The 15,062-nt window shown below is 38.1% G+C and overlaps 2 protein-coding genes across 4 annotated transcripts in view; one reads left to right on the top strand and one right to left on the bottom strand.

The window, feature by feature from the left end:
* The window catches only part of LOC134741688 (GDP-fucose transporter 1), a 268,676-nt gene extending 256,337 nt beyond the window's left edge, over positions 1-12,339 (top strand). The window contains exons 1-6 of one of the 3 annotated variants that reach the window (XR_010127895.1): positions 170-583; positions 1,210-1,411; positions 3,582-3,807; positions 8,579-8,871; positions 10,546-12,052; positions 12,184-12,339. Coding sequence is in view for 2 of the 3 variants with exons in the window: in XM_063674564.1 (XP_063530634.1) it covers positions 495-583; positions 1,210-1,411; positions 3,582-3,807; positions 8,579-8,871; positions 10,546-10,764 (1,029 nt within the window). In the remaining variant the exon portion in view is untranslated. Of the gene's footprint in view, positions 1-169; positions 584-1,209; positions 1,412-3,581; positions 3,808-8,578; positions 8,872-10,545 lie in introns of those variants that run through there. The other 2 variants (XM_063674564.1, XM_063674562.1) reach the window with 2 other exon arrangements.
* On the bottom strand, positions 11,718-14,595 carry LOC134741670 (iduronate 2-sulfatase). Its single transcript, XM_063674534.1, has 4 exons — positions 14,361-14,595; positions 13,763-14,243; positions 13,169-13,444; positions 11,718-12,728 (listed from the first exon to the last, which is right to left on the bottom strand). The coding sequence occupies exons 1-4, from the start codon at positions 14,574-14,576 to the stop codon at positions 12,145-12,147; spliced, it is 1,557 nt and encodes a 518-aa protein (XP_063530604.1). The 5' UTR covers positions 14,577-14,595; the 3' UTR covers positions 11,718-12,144.
* Between the last annotated feature and the right edge of the window lie 467 nt (positions 14,596-15,062).

Raw genomic sequence — 15,062 nt, 5'->3', positions numbered from 1 at the left:
CACGCGGTAGGCCGCATCTATAGAAATATACTAGATCTATGCGTAAATGTCAGCCTGACAGATCAGACACTACCAACTACACTACAGACCCTACAGACAGAGTACAGTGTTGGTACAGTGGTAGTATCTCTTATTAGTCTGTGGTACAGTGCAAGTACAGTGTCAGAGGAGGGTGTAAAAACCTTATTCCGTGTCAATGACTAAATGAAATTAATTTTCTTATTTTCTTTCTCGCCTAACACTTAAACATGTTTGTGTACTAGAATAGAATGAAACAAATAATCGTATTTAAATAGTAGTTCGATGAATGGATAAACAATAACATTTAGCCTAGCCATAGTCATAGTAGCCATAGCGAATGCATCGCCGGTTGGCTGTGTTGGTTTCGTTTGATTGGTCTTATTTCACGATTTACGGTGTGACCTCGGTTATTCGTATTATACTGAGATAAGGCAGTGCAATGTGCTAATACAGGTTATTACTTTTCAACGCCAATGAAAAAAACCAAATTAAGAATGAAGGAGCAGCGCTCGGATTTATGCTCCCAATATATAAAAATATTAATTGTAGTTTCTTGCTATTGGTAAGTAATAGAACCCATAAAATCATCAAACCCATTAAAAAAATTGAATAAAAAACTATTAAGTAAAAAAAGTATTTACTGTCAATAGGTACTTAAACTGAGTCGCTTAACTTGGTAAATCCATGTCAGATTATGCGATTTTGGTATTAAGAATCCCCGGCAAGCTCGGTCGGTCTTCCATACAAACGTAATTACGCTATTATTTTAAAACGACTAGCTAGATTGCTCTGAAACTTTGTACTTAAAAATATGATAAGGTATATCTAAGTCTGTAATCAGTTTATGTAGCTTCGATTCCATATAAAAAAAAATACAGTGAATTTAAGCTTTTCATACAAAACTTGTTTTTGTTCTCTTTAGTTTGTTTTATATACTAGAGCTATGTAAACAAATTACAGACATATACCTCATGTCATTGTTTGTGCCAAGTTTCATTACAATCCAACACATAGTTTTAAAATGAGAACGAAACTCCGTTTTTATGGGAAGGTGAAATTCGGCCGAGCTTGCCGGGGACTCTTAAGAAAAGGTAATATTTGCTGAGAGGGTTGAATAGATTTACCCGAGTTTGAAGTTAAGCAACACATATGTCATGTGTATTAATTCACACAACTGTATTTTTCTAGGATAATATCAATAGTCACAGTTTTTGTAAACAAAGCTCTCCTGAGCGGCCAGGCTGTGCCTCTGGAAGCACCACTGTTCATCACATGGTTCCAATGCATCATTTCATTCATAATCTGCTCAAGTTTGAGCAAAACTGGAGGCATCCCAGGAGTATTTGCATTTCCTAAGGGCTCACCTTGGAATTTGGATGTAGTGAAAAAGGTAAAAACTTGTCTATTAATTTGTATCCTTTGTAGGCCTAATATTTCATTTGGTTTTTATAGAAGGTAGCTTAGTCTAAATCTAGTTGAAGTATTTAGTAGTAGTAGTAGTAGTAAATCACTTTATTGTACAAAACATAAATTGATAACATGAAATTCATATAAATTTAGGTACAAAGGCGAGCTTATCCCTATAAGGGATTTCTTCCAGCTAACCTTAGAGTAAATGAGTGGAAAATTCGAATTAGATAGATAGACAAACTTACAGAACGTACAATAATATTTAAGAAGGAAAACTACAATATTAACGTCTACGAATAACTAAAATACATCAATTGCATTATGCAATAAAATAAATATGTACTAGCATACATAAATATATAGTACTAAATAAATATTAAATAAATATATATATATATATAATATATAAATAATATATATATATATTAGCACTCAACCAAATCACAGTTCGTGGGAAAGCCAAAGCTTTTTCAGATTAACTTAGTTTGGATTGGTTTAGTTTTGACTTACTTAAAACAATACAACTCAGTTACATGCAGTAAAGCTAGTGAAGCAATACACCATTATAGTCTATTTCTTATCTAGGGTTCAATGTCATGAAAATTACCTTTCTCCTATTTCATATAAGTATAACACAAATTGGAATATGTGAAGTTACTGTGTGTATACACCGTTTTTTTTTATTTCCGTTATTTCAACTCAAGGGTGCCTTCCTGAGCTTAAATCAAGTAAACTTTCTCAAAGACACCGGTATTTTTAATAACTCCATTTCGGAGATAATCAAACTTTTTTTTTTCTGATAAGGCCCCTACGAGCGTGTACACTTGCCTTAGGGCCTGTTTTCATATTAATTAGTGTTTAGTATGAGTTCATACATTTGCTATTAAACTGTACAGTTGCCATCAGATTTATCTGAGCGGTTAAGGTTCTCACAAATATCTGAACACGCCTCTATTGTCAAGGCGTTAGAGTGCGTGTTCAGATATTGTGAACACCTCGGGCGCTCCGATATATCTGATGGTGACTGTACTATCTCAGATGATCACTGTTCGAAAGGACAATGATATGACACAGTTTTCAATTTTTTTGGTGGGTTAAATTTAATGCCCGTGTCACTATTTACCTTATTTAACGCTATACGCAACGTTTAATTTGTTATTGTTATTATAAAACAAAAAAAAAATCTTTTTTTTGAAAATTTACTATGTCAATTAGTTTTCTTAAACGTACTTAACCATACCCTGCAGATAACGGAGTTCAATAACAACACGGTAAAAGTAGCACTTTATGGATTAGGTAGTCCATAAAGTGCTACTTCTAGGTGTAGGTACAAGTACAAGCTACAATAAGTAATGTTTTGGTTTTAAAATGCATTATGAAGGTCCACACAGAACGAGCCGCCTCACGAGAATATTGCTGTGCGTAGCAGCTCAAGACAATGTGGCCCAGGCACATTTACACAGACGAGCTGCTTTGCAGGGCATTATCCTCGCGAGGCTGCTCATTATGTGTGGACCCGCCTATTCATTATTAAACAAGCAATAATTGTAAATAATTGTAATTTTAATGTATGTGACCAGATATAAGGAAAACAGTTATTAACCTTCTCGACGCCGTGTCAAGCACAAAAGCTGTCACTCGGACGAGTCGGACGCCACGCCACCAAAGTGTCAAAACTGAAATTGAACTTTATGCGAATGCACGTAGCTCTATGTTGCTCTGTGATCTGTGATTGATCGGTCTTTGGCGTTGGACCGTACCGTTTGGCGGTCTTTGGCGCTGCCGATATTCCGTCATTGGCGTCCAAAAGGTTAAGTAATAAAAGTTCAAAACCACATTAAAATTAATCACTAATATTACTAATTAATTTTATCACATCTAATTCTTAGATAAGAACTCAAGGACCTACAATTTCTTTTGCCACAATCCTTTTCTGATTTGATTTATTTTATGTATATTTTTTTATATATTGTCTTTATTTACATAATGACAATATACCATATGGCTGCATTGGCAAACACCATATTAAACCTACCCTGTGGGCAAACCTTCCTTTCTTGTAAATTATTGTATCCTTACAACCAATCAATTACCTTAATTCCTAAGATGTATAGGGTATAGTATATAAAGCCCTTCTTATTAATTTCCAGGTAATCCCCCTATCAATAATGTTCACACTGATGATAGCGACCAACAACCTCTGCCTGAAGTATGTAGAGGTCTCATTTTACTACATCGGGCGGTCTCTAACTACAGTATTCAATGTTTTACTGACATGGGTCCTGCTTGGGCAGGCCACCTCGTCGCGGTGTGTTATGTGCTGCGCTTTCATCATCTTCGGGTTCTACCTTGGTGTAGATCAGGAGAATTTGTTAGGTATAATCAGAACTTTCTCTAGACAGGTTGGCAAACTTTTGAGAAGAGCAAACCATAGTAGAAATCAAAAACGATTGTTGACTCGAGTAATTTTATTTTTGGGTCACTTGATTACGCGTAAATAATAGAGCAATTAAACGTGAATGAAACCTAACAAAGAAACCAATGGGTTCAAGTTTATCCATAAGTACCCCCAGACAATCCCTAGTAGATAAGATACAGATAATATGGTAGAATGGTACTGAAGCCTAGTCCGGACTACGTTAGTAATTAGTCAAGTGACTCTCCACGCCACATACATAATTACATATAGTTGGTCACACCAAATTGGCAGTAAATAAGAACAAAAAAAAACTATACTCATCCTTTTCTTTTGGGTGCTAGTACTAGTGTAAGACAAAGATAGTATGATTCTCTCTGCCTATGTTTGAAATGAGACAGTCCTTTGACAAACTATAAATCCCTCGCCAGAAAAAATGGATCCACTGTACTAAATCACTGACTAATCTACTCGACTAAATTTTTGGTGTTCAGACACGTAATACTCGCCACTCGACTAAATTACTAACGTAGTCCGAACTAGGCTTAAGGCTTGGTTATTAACCTTTTGGACGCCAATGACGGATATATTGGCACCGCAGGTCCAACGCCAAAGACCGATTAATCCGTCATAGACCAGAGCAACATAGACCTACGTGCATGTGCATAAAGTTCAATTTCAGTTTTGACACTTCGGTGACGTGGCGTCCGAGTGACAGCTTTTGTGTTTGACACGGCGTCGAAAAGGTTAAGGATGAGCACCCGTCAGAGATATAACTAGTATATAGGTACAACCAATCCGAGGATTCGTTCTGTTCTGACTGCGTGTCTGATTGGTGGGTTTTTTCCTCAAATGCCACTCCGATACTTGTGCTTATCCTAATGTGTCTATGTCTATTCTGTTTGTATGAGGTTTAATTTAACCTGACCTGTAATTTGTGTATATACCATTTCGAGCATAAACCTGGCTCATTTTGGTAAACATACATAGGTATATTAGGTATTACCTACTTCTGTTTATAGTAGTACTCAGAAGTGCAAGGGCATGTTTGCTCATAAAAAAAACAATAAATTGGGCCTTTTTTTTTGACGGAGTGGGAATGCACTTACGCACGCGGTGTGTGGGACTTGCCGCTCCTTGCCTTGGGCCTTAAATCGACTTCTTTGGATTCTTCATTGCAAATACTATCTATCTATATATCAAAGATAGATATAACTCCGTAATAGATAGATACAGTCTAAGGAAAAAACGTGCCTCGAAAATCAGGAAAATTTGATTCTCGTTCAGAGGGCGCTACTAGTTTTGGCCTACAGTCGAATAGATGGCGTTGACGGTTTCGTTTGTTATTTAACAATTTTAACGCATATCAGTGAAAGAACATGGGTCAAAATCATAAAAATAATTAATGCAAATAAAAAAAATCATTTATCTATATTTAAATACATTCTATCGTATTTTTATAAATCTTCATTTTTAGTTTTAAAGTGTGTCGACAGATGGCAGTGAATTTACTGGGGTTACAAAATTTACTATGACAGTACCGCTCTAGTATAAGTTACTCTATGCTATATATATATTACGCGAGGCCGATTTTTGTTCATCCCATCAGATCTACAGTTATGGTCCGATTTTGATAAATGATGTCATTAGATTCGCATAAAACAATTTTAATAACAAAACTTCCGTGAGACATAGACATATTAAATATATTAATAACGGGCTCCTCGGTAAGTACGGAGTGAAACATGTCGAGCGTTTTCGACTTAAAACACGTGAGTGACCCGTTATTAATATATTTAACTTGCATAAAACTCCTGGATTTTTAATTTTTTTCTGAAAAAGTACTAAAAAATTAATTTGAAAATGTTAAGTTAATTTGTGAGTTTGACCACGTGACATGTCACGTTCCCAATTTTGACTCAAGATGTCAAGATGACCAAATAATAATAAACATGAATTGCACTTAAACCTGTAGTAAGTTGTTCAGCATGATGAAATATTATTTTTGAGGGCAACATGATATCCGCAACACTTAAAACATGTACGAAAATACAAAAATGATTTTACAGTTTGTTGGCAATGAATGACAGTAAACATATTGTGTCAAATTTTAAGGGGACTATTATGTCAATATTCTAAATTGCCAGGTTGTTTTCATTTTAAAAATGTTGATATATGCAAACTTTTTCGCATACCTATTTAAAATGTGGAGAACGGTCAAGCGCGAGTTGGACTCGTGATCAAAAGGTGTCACTATAGCATATTGACTAAATGTAAAAAACCGGCCAAGTGCAAGTCGGACTCGCGCACGTAGGGTGCCGTACCATTATTATCTTTAAAAACGGCAAAAAAATCTAAACGACCGACCATTGACGGCTGTTATGGCTGTCAGATCTACAGTTATGGTTCGATTTTTAATAAATTATATGTCATTGGATTCGTCTCATGCTACAGATTTGCAAATCAGCCAAAATTTATGAAAAAGCCAAGTTTTATATTTATTTCAAAAAGCACGTACGGCGAGAATTGTTCTTATGAAGATGTTAAATGATGTCGGATCTTTAAGGTAAACGGTCAGCCAATTTTCCGTATCGGTCCGCGACCTTGGTGCGGTGCGGCATATGTGCGATCGTGTGTAAAAGCCGTAACAGACTACCGCACCGCACCGCGATCTTGGTGCGCCACACCCATAAGTGAGAGCGAGAAAGAGAATATCTCGAAAAGCCGTATTGGTGCGGTCAAAATATCTCTTTCTTGCTCTAACTTATAGCCGAGTCCTTAACGTACGTACGGTGACCACGGTGCACACTATCGATACGTGCGCCGCACCGCACCAAGGCCGCGGTGAGGTGTGGTAGTCTAACGACTTTTACGATAGTCTGTTAAATACGGCTATAATATTTCTTTCTCGCTCTAACTTATAGCTGCGTCCTTAACGTACGTACGGTGACCACCTTGCACACTATCGATACGTGCGCCGCACCGCACCAAGGCCGCGGTGAGGTGTGGTAGTCTCTAACGGCTTTTACAATAGTCTGTTAAATACGGCTATAAGATTTCTTTCTGGCTCTAACTTAAAGCTGCGTCCTTAACGTAGGTACGGTGACCACCTTGCGCACTATCTCTTTCTCGCGCTTTAGGTGCATCGCACAATGACCTTGGTGCGGTGCGGTAATGTGTTAGGCGCTTAAGGTGGGCCGCCGTATGCTGAGAGCGAGAAAGAGATATTTTGACGGTACCAAGGTCGCGGTCCAGTCGTTGTACAGACTTTCAGAAAATTTACTTTAAAAAAAAAACTAAATTAGGTCCAAGGGCCTGACACTCTTTGATAGAGAAAGATAGTCTTATTGCGATTCCTATAAGAGGAAAGAGAAAATAGTGCCCTGCTTTGTCTTTATCACCGACCGGGCATTTTGTCATGGTCGGGTTATGGCATCATAGCAAGGAGGCGATGGCGAAATACCGAAATTTATAAGTGGAAGAGAAAAAGGATTATGCTGCCATACACGAAACTGTCAATACATGAATATGTCTTTCTTTTACCCCTGGTCGCTCGGTTTCATGTCTATAACTACGTGTATATACTATGTCTATTATTAGGTCTACCGCGAAAACCGAAATTCGCAAATTGCGGGGATCTTTCTCTTTTACTCCAATGAAGGCGTAATTAGAGTGACAGAGAAAGATGCCCGCAATTTGAACTTTGATTTTCGTTGTTATAGCCCAGACACGGAATGTCACGGAATGTTTGTAAACTTCAGTCTCATAAACTCGCGCACCGAGGGTTCCGTACTTTTTAGTATTTGTTGTTATTTGTTATAGCGGCAACAGAAATACATCATCTGCGAAAATTTCAACAGCCTAGCTATCACGGTTCATGAGACACAGCCCGGTGACAGACAGACGGATAGACGGACAGCGGAGTCTTAGTAATAGGGTCCCGTTTTTACCCTTTGGGTACGGAACCCTAAGCACAAGTGTTATAATATCTAGGATTATGAGCCAAAAATCGGTGGAACAAAAACGTCGTTTTGAGCAAGTGTGTTGAAAATATAAAATTATACATTAGCCCTATGAAATTTTAGGCATAAGAGCCAAATGGCAAGACAAGAAAACAACGCGCAGAAACCCAGCGAAGGCCGAAGGCCGAGCTGCGGGAATGAAGTGCTCGCATGCGGATCTTTTCTTTCTACCAAAAGTAAAACTTCATTACTTTTTCCCTTTAGAAAACAAAACTACTGCACCAACAAGTGCCAACAACTACTACACATCAACAACAGCACATAAATGCCTGAATGAATGAACATTTTATGAATCTTTTTACATGTAATGTTTTGATAGCATACTTTATGTACCCATTTTTATTGCTCTTGAGTTTTTTTTTATTTCATTAAGCGTTCAGTCTTAGGCTGCCTGTCCACAGGAGCGGAGCGAGGTGGCGACTGGCGGAGCGATGAACGAGGAAAAAATCCACCGATTGAATGGCATAAAATCTCCGCTCTGTAATTTTAATGAAATTCTATTGCTGGATTTTTTCCCCGCTTACCGCTCCGCTCCAGTGGACAGGCAACCTAACTTTTAGAACCATACTCTAGCGGCGTTTTGACGCCGCTACGGGTCTCTAGTAATACTTAATGCTAATGAAAGTATTTAAATTGTTAAATGATAGGTATGTTTACCTATACATGCATTCTTAATGTGTTGAATATACCTATAATATTTCAATTTCAGGTTCCTTCTCTCCCATCGGTACAATATACGGAGTCGTCGGCTCACTGATGCTCTCTCTATATTCAATTTACACCAAGAAAGTGTTACCGCATGTCAGCCAAGAAGTATGGTTGCTTTCTTACTATAACAACGCGTACTCTATCATTCTCTTTCTCCCTCTAATGGTGATGAATGGTGAGCTGCAGGCATTAAGGAACTATACGAACTTCGGCAGCACATATTTTTGGGTACAGATGGTCATAGGTGGCATCTGTGGATTTGCTATTGGATATGTCACATCTCTTCAAATAAAGGTAGGTTGTTCCCATTTGAAAACCGTAATGGCCATTAGGGTATTTGAGCGGTAAAGTAGTTTTACAACCTCAATGTCGTAAGTCCTATTCGTTTCGAGTGTACTTTTTTAATATATTTACTACATTTTTTTAATATTGACGTTGCTCCCTTTTATAAAGGAATGTCTTAATGTAGTTAAATTTCAGTGTTCGCGCTCGGTTGAATGCAAGCGGGCGCGACGAACTTAGATAAAAGTAAAAATAAATATATAAATATTATTGGACATAATCACACAAATTGACGAATTCCCACAGTAAGCTCAATAAGGCTTGTGTTATGGGTACTTAGACAACGATATATATATATATATATATATATAACAGAAATACATCATCAGTGAAAATGTCAACCGTTAGCTATCACGGTTCATGAAGATACACAGACAGACAGATAAACGGACAGGACTATATATATATACCTACACACATATATATATATATATATATATATATATATATATATACTTAAATACATAGAAAACACCCATGACTCAGGAACAGATATCGTGTTTATCACACGAATAAATGCCCTTACCTTATAGGCCGGGCTCTCAGTAAAGTTCCGTTTGCAAAAATAGCGGACCGCAGTTTGGCTTCTCATCCTTGTAACGTAACCACAAAATACGTTAATGTAAAGGTAAATAAACGTTCTTTAAATTGATACTAATATTAATAATTAGGTAGTTCAATTAGGCTAAGAGCTAGACTCAAATAGTCTGATTTGTGCAATAGGTGGGATTTTTTTCGATAGAATGTATGAGAATTGTAAGGGGGAAATTCAAAGGGCTAGTGGAGGTAACGGCACCACTTTTCAGCCCGGCAACATCGGGTTTCTAGGAGCGTAGGAACCCCACTACAAGGATCAGAAGTCGAACTGTGGTCCGCTATTTTTGCAAACTAACATCTCATAGGAGCCTGCTCTATTACCAGGATTTGAACCCGGGACCATCGGCGTCATAGGCAGCATGGTCACTACCCACTAGGCCAGACAGGTCGTCAAAAGTTGATTTACAAGTCTAAATTTTCCATTTGCTCTGTATTTGATACATTGGATTGGATTAGAATTCAGTGCTCCCTGGTCTCCTAACTACTGCTTGCGAAAAGTGCCAAATTCATTATAAAATGACCCATAACAAGAAAGGCTTGACCACTGTCAGGGTTACTAACCCTCAGGTCAAAAAGTTACCGCTTCCGGAGCAAAAGTGTCCATAAGCATAACGCTCGCGGCATTGCCACGTTAAATTTTTATGGACTGCCTATTTTTAGGAAGACTGGGGAGACTTAGCCCGCTAAACTACAAAGTTATATTAACCTTTTGGACGCCAAAAACGGATATATCGGCACCGCAGGTCCAACGTCAAAGACGGATTAATCCGTCACAGACCACAGAGCAACATAGACCTACGTGCATGTGCATAAAGTTCAATTTCAGTTTTGACACTTCGGTGACGTGGCGTCAGAGTGACAATTTATTGGTTCCTTTTAGGCAGTGGCGTCATATCCTCTAGCTACGCCCTACGCCCCTGCTTTTAGGACAGCTATTTATTGGCAATTAATTATGGTTTTATAATTTAGGTGACCAAGTCTGTCTACCTACACATAAATAACTGCATTTTAAAACATGTTAAATTACAGGTGACATCACCCCTTACACACAACATATCAGGCACAGCCAAGGCCTGTGCGCAAACTGTCATGGCGACCCAGTGGTACAGCGAGACTAAGAACACATTATGGTGGTCCTCGAACATCATAGTACTAGCCAGTAGTGCATTATACGCTCGATTCAAGCAACTTGAAATGGAGGAACATTCCAGAAAACCAGTGCCCGAAGAGAGGAAGACGTTAGTGTAATTAAATCAAGACTGATGATGTGATGATGTATGTTCGTTCATGTTGTAATTTTATTACATAATTGATTCATATCATAATAAATTAAGTGCAATTAGATGTACTTAGGTTAGTTTCGGTGATCTGAAAAGTTAGCAGTGAAAATGTTGGACGAATAAGGCGCATTTACTGCCGGCCATTTAACATGACCAGTGTAAACGCGTCCTTGCAACTATCCTCAGATAACCAAACTTAATACTAAGAGAGACGAATAAACCAAGAAGAGGGACAATGTCTATACAAAATCTCGTTTCTCCAATATTCAACGCCATCTATTGAATGGAAGTTAAGTTATTTTGACCTTAAACCTTTGATCAAAATAACTTCAATCACTTCGCCGAACGAGGTGGACGGAACGGAAACCTGCTTCAAAATAACTCAACTTAAGCCTTCAAGAGATTCGACACATACCACAGTGACTTGAATGGCCTAGTGCAGTGGTTCCCAAAGTTGACTGGGCTCCGACCCACCTAGCAAAAATTGCGAAATTCGGGACCCACCTCTGGCCGTCTTAAATAGAGAGCATGAATTTATACCGGCTGTTATAAACCCGGTCGGTCGGCATGCCGTCTTATGTTTCAGGGCCTACTCAAATTTCGCTAGCGACCCACCGATGGGTCAGGACCCATAGTTTGGGAAATGCTGGCCTTAGTGGTTAAGGCATCTGCCCGATCTGCCGCGAATGCAGAAGACGCTGGTTCAGTCCCAGCCCTGGGCACTGGAGGCACTTTTGTTGATTTGACATCTATTTTAGTTTATAACTCAACTTCCGCTTAGGCGCTTCGGAACCCGCCGAACACGAAACCAAGAGATCTGAGCGCTGAACAAAGAAAACCGGACAAGTGCGAGTCGGACTCGCCCACCGAGGGTGCCGTACTTTTTAGTATTTGTTGTTATATCGGCAACAGAAATACATCATCAGTGAAAATGTCAACTGTCTAGCTATCACGATTCATGAAGATACACAGACAGACAGACAAACGAACAGTGGAGTCTTAGTAATAGGGTCCCGTTTTTACCCTTTGGGTACGGAACCCTAAAAATAGTTGTTCCTGAGACCATGCTGCCATCTGGCAATATCCTGAACTTTAGAGGAACGCGATTTTGTGTAGACTTGTCAGTGTTTTTGTTTTGTTCGTCCATGCCATGGTGTCGCCAAACATCTGTACAAGTGCATTGGGTACCACGGTTTTACCAATAAGGTAATCACATGCTTTTATTCTGTCTTGGACCTATATACAGATTCCCTTAGGTCACTTGCACCATTCACTAAACTGGGGTTAACCGGTACAATCTGACCATGGTTACCAGTACAATTTGACGCTGGGTTAACGGTTTAACCGGTTAACCCCGGGTTAGTGGGATGGTGCAAGTGGCGCTTAGTAATTTAGATAAATGTTTCCTAATCCGGCGGTATTTACGTTTAGAAACGACATTGTATGCTTCATATGGATCTGTGGTGTGATCATAAAGTTCCAAACCGTACAGTTTATTCCAGTCTTTTGTAAAAAGCGTATGATTAAACGAAACCCATTCTGTGTATCGATAGTTATTTGTTCTTATGCTATAACCCATTATTTTGATATTTTTTAGTTTCGGTTTATCAGAGTTTTTCGTTGGATATACGCTTGGTCTTGGATATTGGCTTATTACAAAATATTCTTCGTCAGTGTCATTTTCCGTTTGTGTTGCTAAGTCGAGCAAGCTTTTGCCTTCGAAACATAAAATGTCAGTGTTTTTAGTGCATTTAGGGATGTCTTCACCCAAACCAGTAATCTCAGCTAAGGTTGGGAAAATATCGATGAGCTCTACCGGAAAACTTATAGTGTTAGGCTTCGTTCCGGGTATTAGGAAAATCAAAGGAACCTTTAATGCGACGTCGAAGTTGCTGTATTTAGCCCAGAGACCGTTTTCTCCTAAAGACCAGCCTGGAAAAGACAACAACGTTAGGTTTTAATTGGTAGGTGCAGTCAACCAATTTCATTCCTAGGCCACTTAGTTACAGTAATAATAACATATACTAATCTATGCACTAGATATAGAACCATGTCGTAAATGAACGTAATGAAACAATTTGTTTATCTTTTACGACAGTGCTGTGCTCATTGAGTGATGTTATGTCGTTATGTTATGTAGGTATCTAAATAGTAGGTAGTAAGTATTAGGTAGTTTAAGCGATAGGTAAATAAGGCTCTACAGTGGCCTAGGAATCAAATTGGTTGACTGTAAATATATAAATCAACAGGTTATTTCATTAAAAACTGTAATAGATGTCATATATTAAAGAAAAAGTGACGAAGCCCTCCAGTGGTGAAGGTTATTTCATTGTTTTGATAAAATATCGAATGAATGAGGTATAGGTACCAACCATGATCACTAGTTAAAACAACGACCGTGTTCTTCAAATCGACGTGTTGCATGAGAGATTCAATCAAGTCGTCGACATAAATCGCAGCGGCATAGTAACTCTGTATTATTTTCAGCGTCCACTCATGCGGCATGGTGCCGAATGGGAAAGATATGTTGAGTCGGGCTATGTCGTCTCTATGCCGGACGTCTGTCCACGGATGCCACGCTACTGTTGGCATGGTCTTTGGTAGGTTTGGATGTTTGGGTGGACGTATTTTGTCTATCGGTACTCTATCTGAAAAAAAAAATAAGGACCTATAATGGATAAATAGTAAAATAAACAGGGTACCTATTTTTTCAATCCTCAGCCATACTCTCTGTGAGGTCAATATATACCTATACGAGTATAATAAGTCGTACTGAACGACTTCTACTATCCCGAAATATAGTTAGATTAAGTGTTCTAAAATATTTAACGCATATCGCAGAACAGTCACAATGGCCGAAATGCTCGAAATCAGTATGCAGGAGCTCTCCTAATACCTAATCAGGTACGGCCTAGGTACTTTTTTGAGTAGTTTAAAGACTAATGTGTACGATGAACAATACGTACCTAAATATTCCTGCGGATATTTTAAAGGTATATGCGGTTTATGAAACCCCACAGCTAGCAAGAATGGACGACTTTTATTTCTTCTTTCCTGTAGTATATTTACTGCGTAATCCAAGGTTTGTAAGTCAGGCAGCGTATGATCAGGCTGACTAATAACATCAACTGGACATATAAGATTTTTTTGTAGTTTATTAGTTATTTTATCTTTGCACACGGCAGCGTCTTTATATTTATCAGTTGTGGGATGGTATGGTTCCTCTGTCCAGCTATAAGGGAAGTCATCAGAAAAATTAGAACTGGCACCTGGGTGAAATATTTTGCCAACAGAGTACGTGTCGTAGCCATTTTGCTTAAATAATTGAGGTAGCGTGGTAAAGTTGCCGACGCTGTCTCGCCAGTATGAATAGAAATCGTACAGCCGTAACGAATCGGGTCGGCGCCCCGTTAACATCGAATTTCTACTCGGAGCGCAAAGAGCTTGCTGTAAATTGAAGAAAAAACCAAGTTCAGTTATCTGCAGAGTAAGCTCATAATTCACTATCAGTCAAGTTTGTTATCCTACTAATGTTAATAGTCAAGTGGCAGCAATTTAACTTACCTGAGCAAAAGCATTTTCAAACGTTATTCCATTTGCCGCCATTTTTTCAATGGTAGGCAGTTTGACATTTTTGCCCGTTAGATGTCGCAAATCGTCAATTATAATAAGCAGTACATTTTCTCTTAATTTGTTTGTGTTTAAATTGTTACGAGCCTGAATATTTGTAGTAGTTAAACTTAATAATAGCACGTTTAAAAAAATAGTTATTGAGGTCATGGCCGATTTCGTAGTAAACAAATTCGAATAACCTAAATAACAATGCAAAATATCAGCTATACATAAATAATTAAATATTGCTAGTTTACATTTTAAACGTTCACTTATATCTCTATATACAGATTGCAATTTATACCTTACTAACTAAAATATACGGCTTTAACTTGAAGACATTTTGTTAAAAGAAACTGCGTAATTATCACTTGCTGCTTACTGTCTTAGTTTTAATAAATGATTCTCTAAAAATTACACGTTACGTGTATCGTGATAAAATGAGGCAATAATATAATGTTTATATCAAAATGATTATTTTTAAATTGTAACTTTCTTAAAAAATATTAGGTTGCATGCGTTTTGAAACAAGGTCTATGGAGCCTTGGTTCGTTTTTCGCATTTGGCAACATTATTTAAATGACAAAAAGAGAAGACATGCGCTACTTCGTGAATCGAAACGAGAAACACACATTCCCGAGCATTCCCACTTCC

This window comes from Cydia strobilella, chromosome 5, assembly GCF_947568885.1.
Source record: "Cydia strobilella chromosome 5, ilCydStro3.1, whole genome shotgun sequence".
Classification (NCBI taxonomy): Eukaryota; Metazoa; Arthropoda; class Insecta; order Lepidoptera; family Tortricidae; genus Cydia; species Cydia strobilella.
This window is presented reverse-complemented; position numbering and strand designations above follow the sequence as displayed.

Coding starts and splice junctions, on each gene's coding strand:
- LOC134741670 (XM_063674534.1), bottom strand. CDS start 14,576: ATGACCTCAATAACTATTTTTTTAAACGTGCTATTATTAAGTTTAACT. Junction 14,244..14,360: donor TTGAAAATGCTTTTGCTCAG/GTAAGTTAAATT, acceptor TTCAATTTACAG/CAAGCTCTTTGCGCTCCGAG. Junction 13,445..13,762: donor ATATCCGCAGGAATATTTAG/GTACGTATTGTT, acceptor TTTTTTTTTCAG/ATAGAGTACCGATAGACAAA.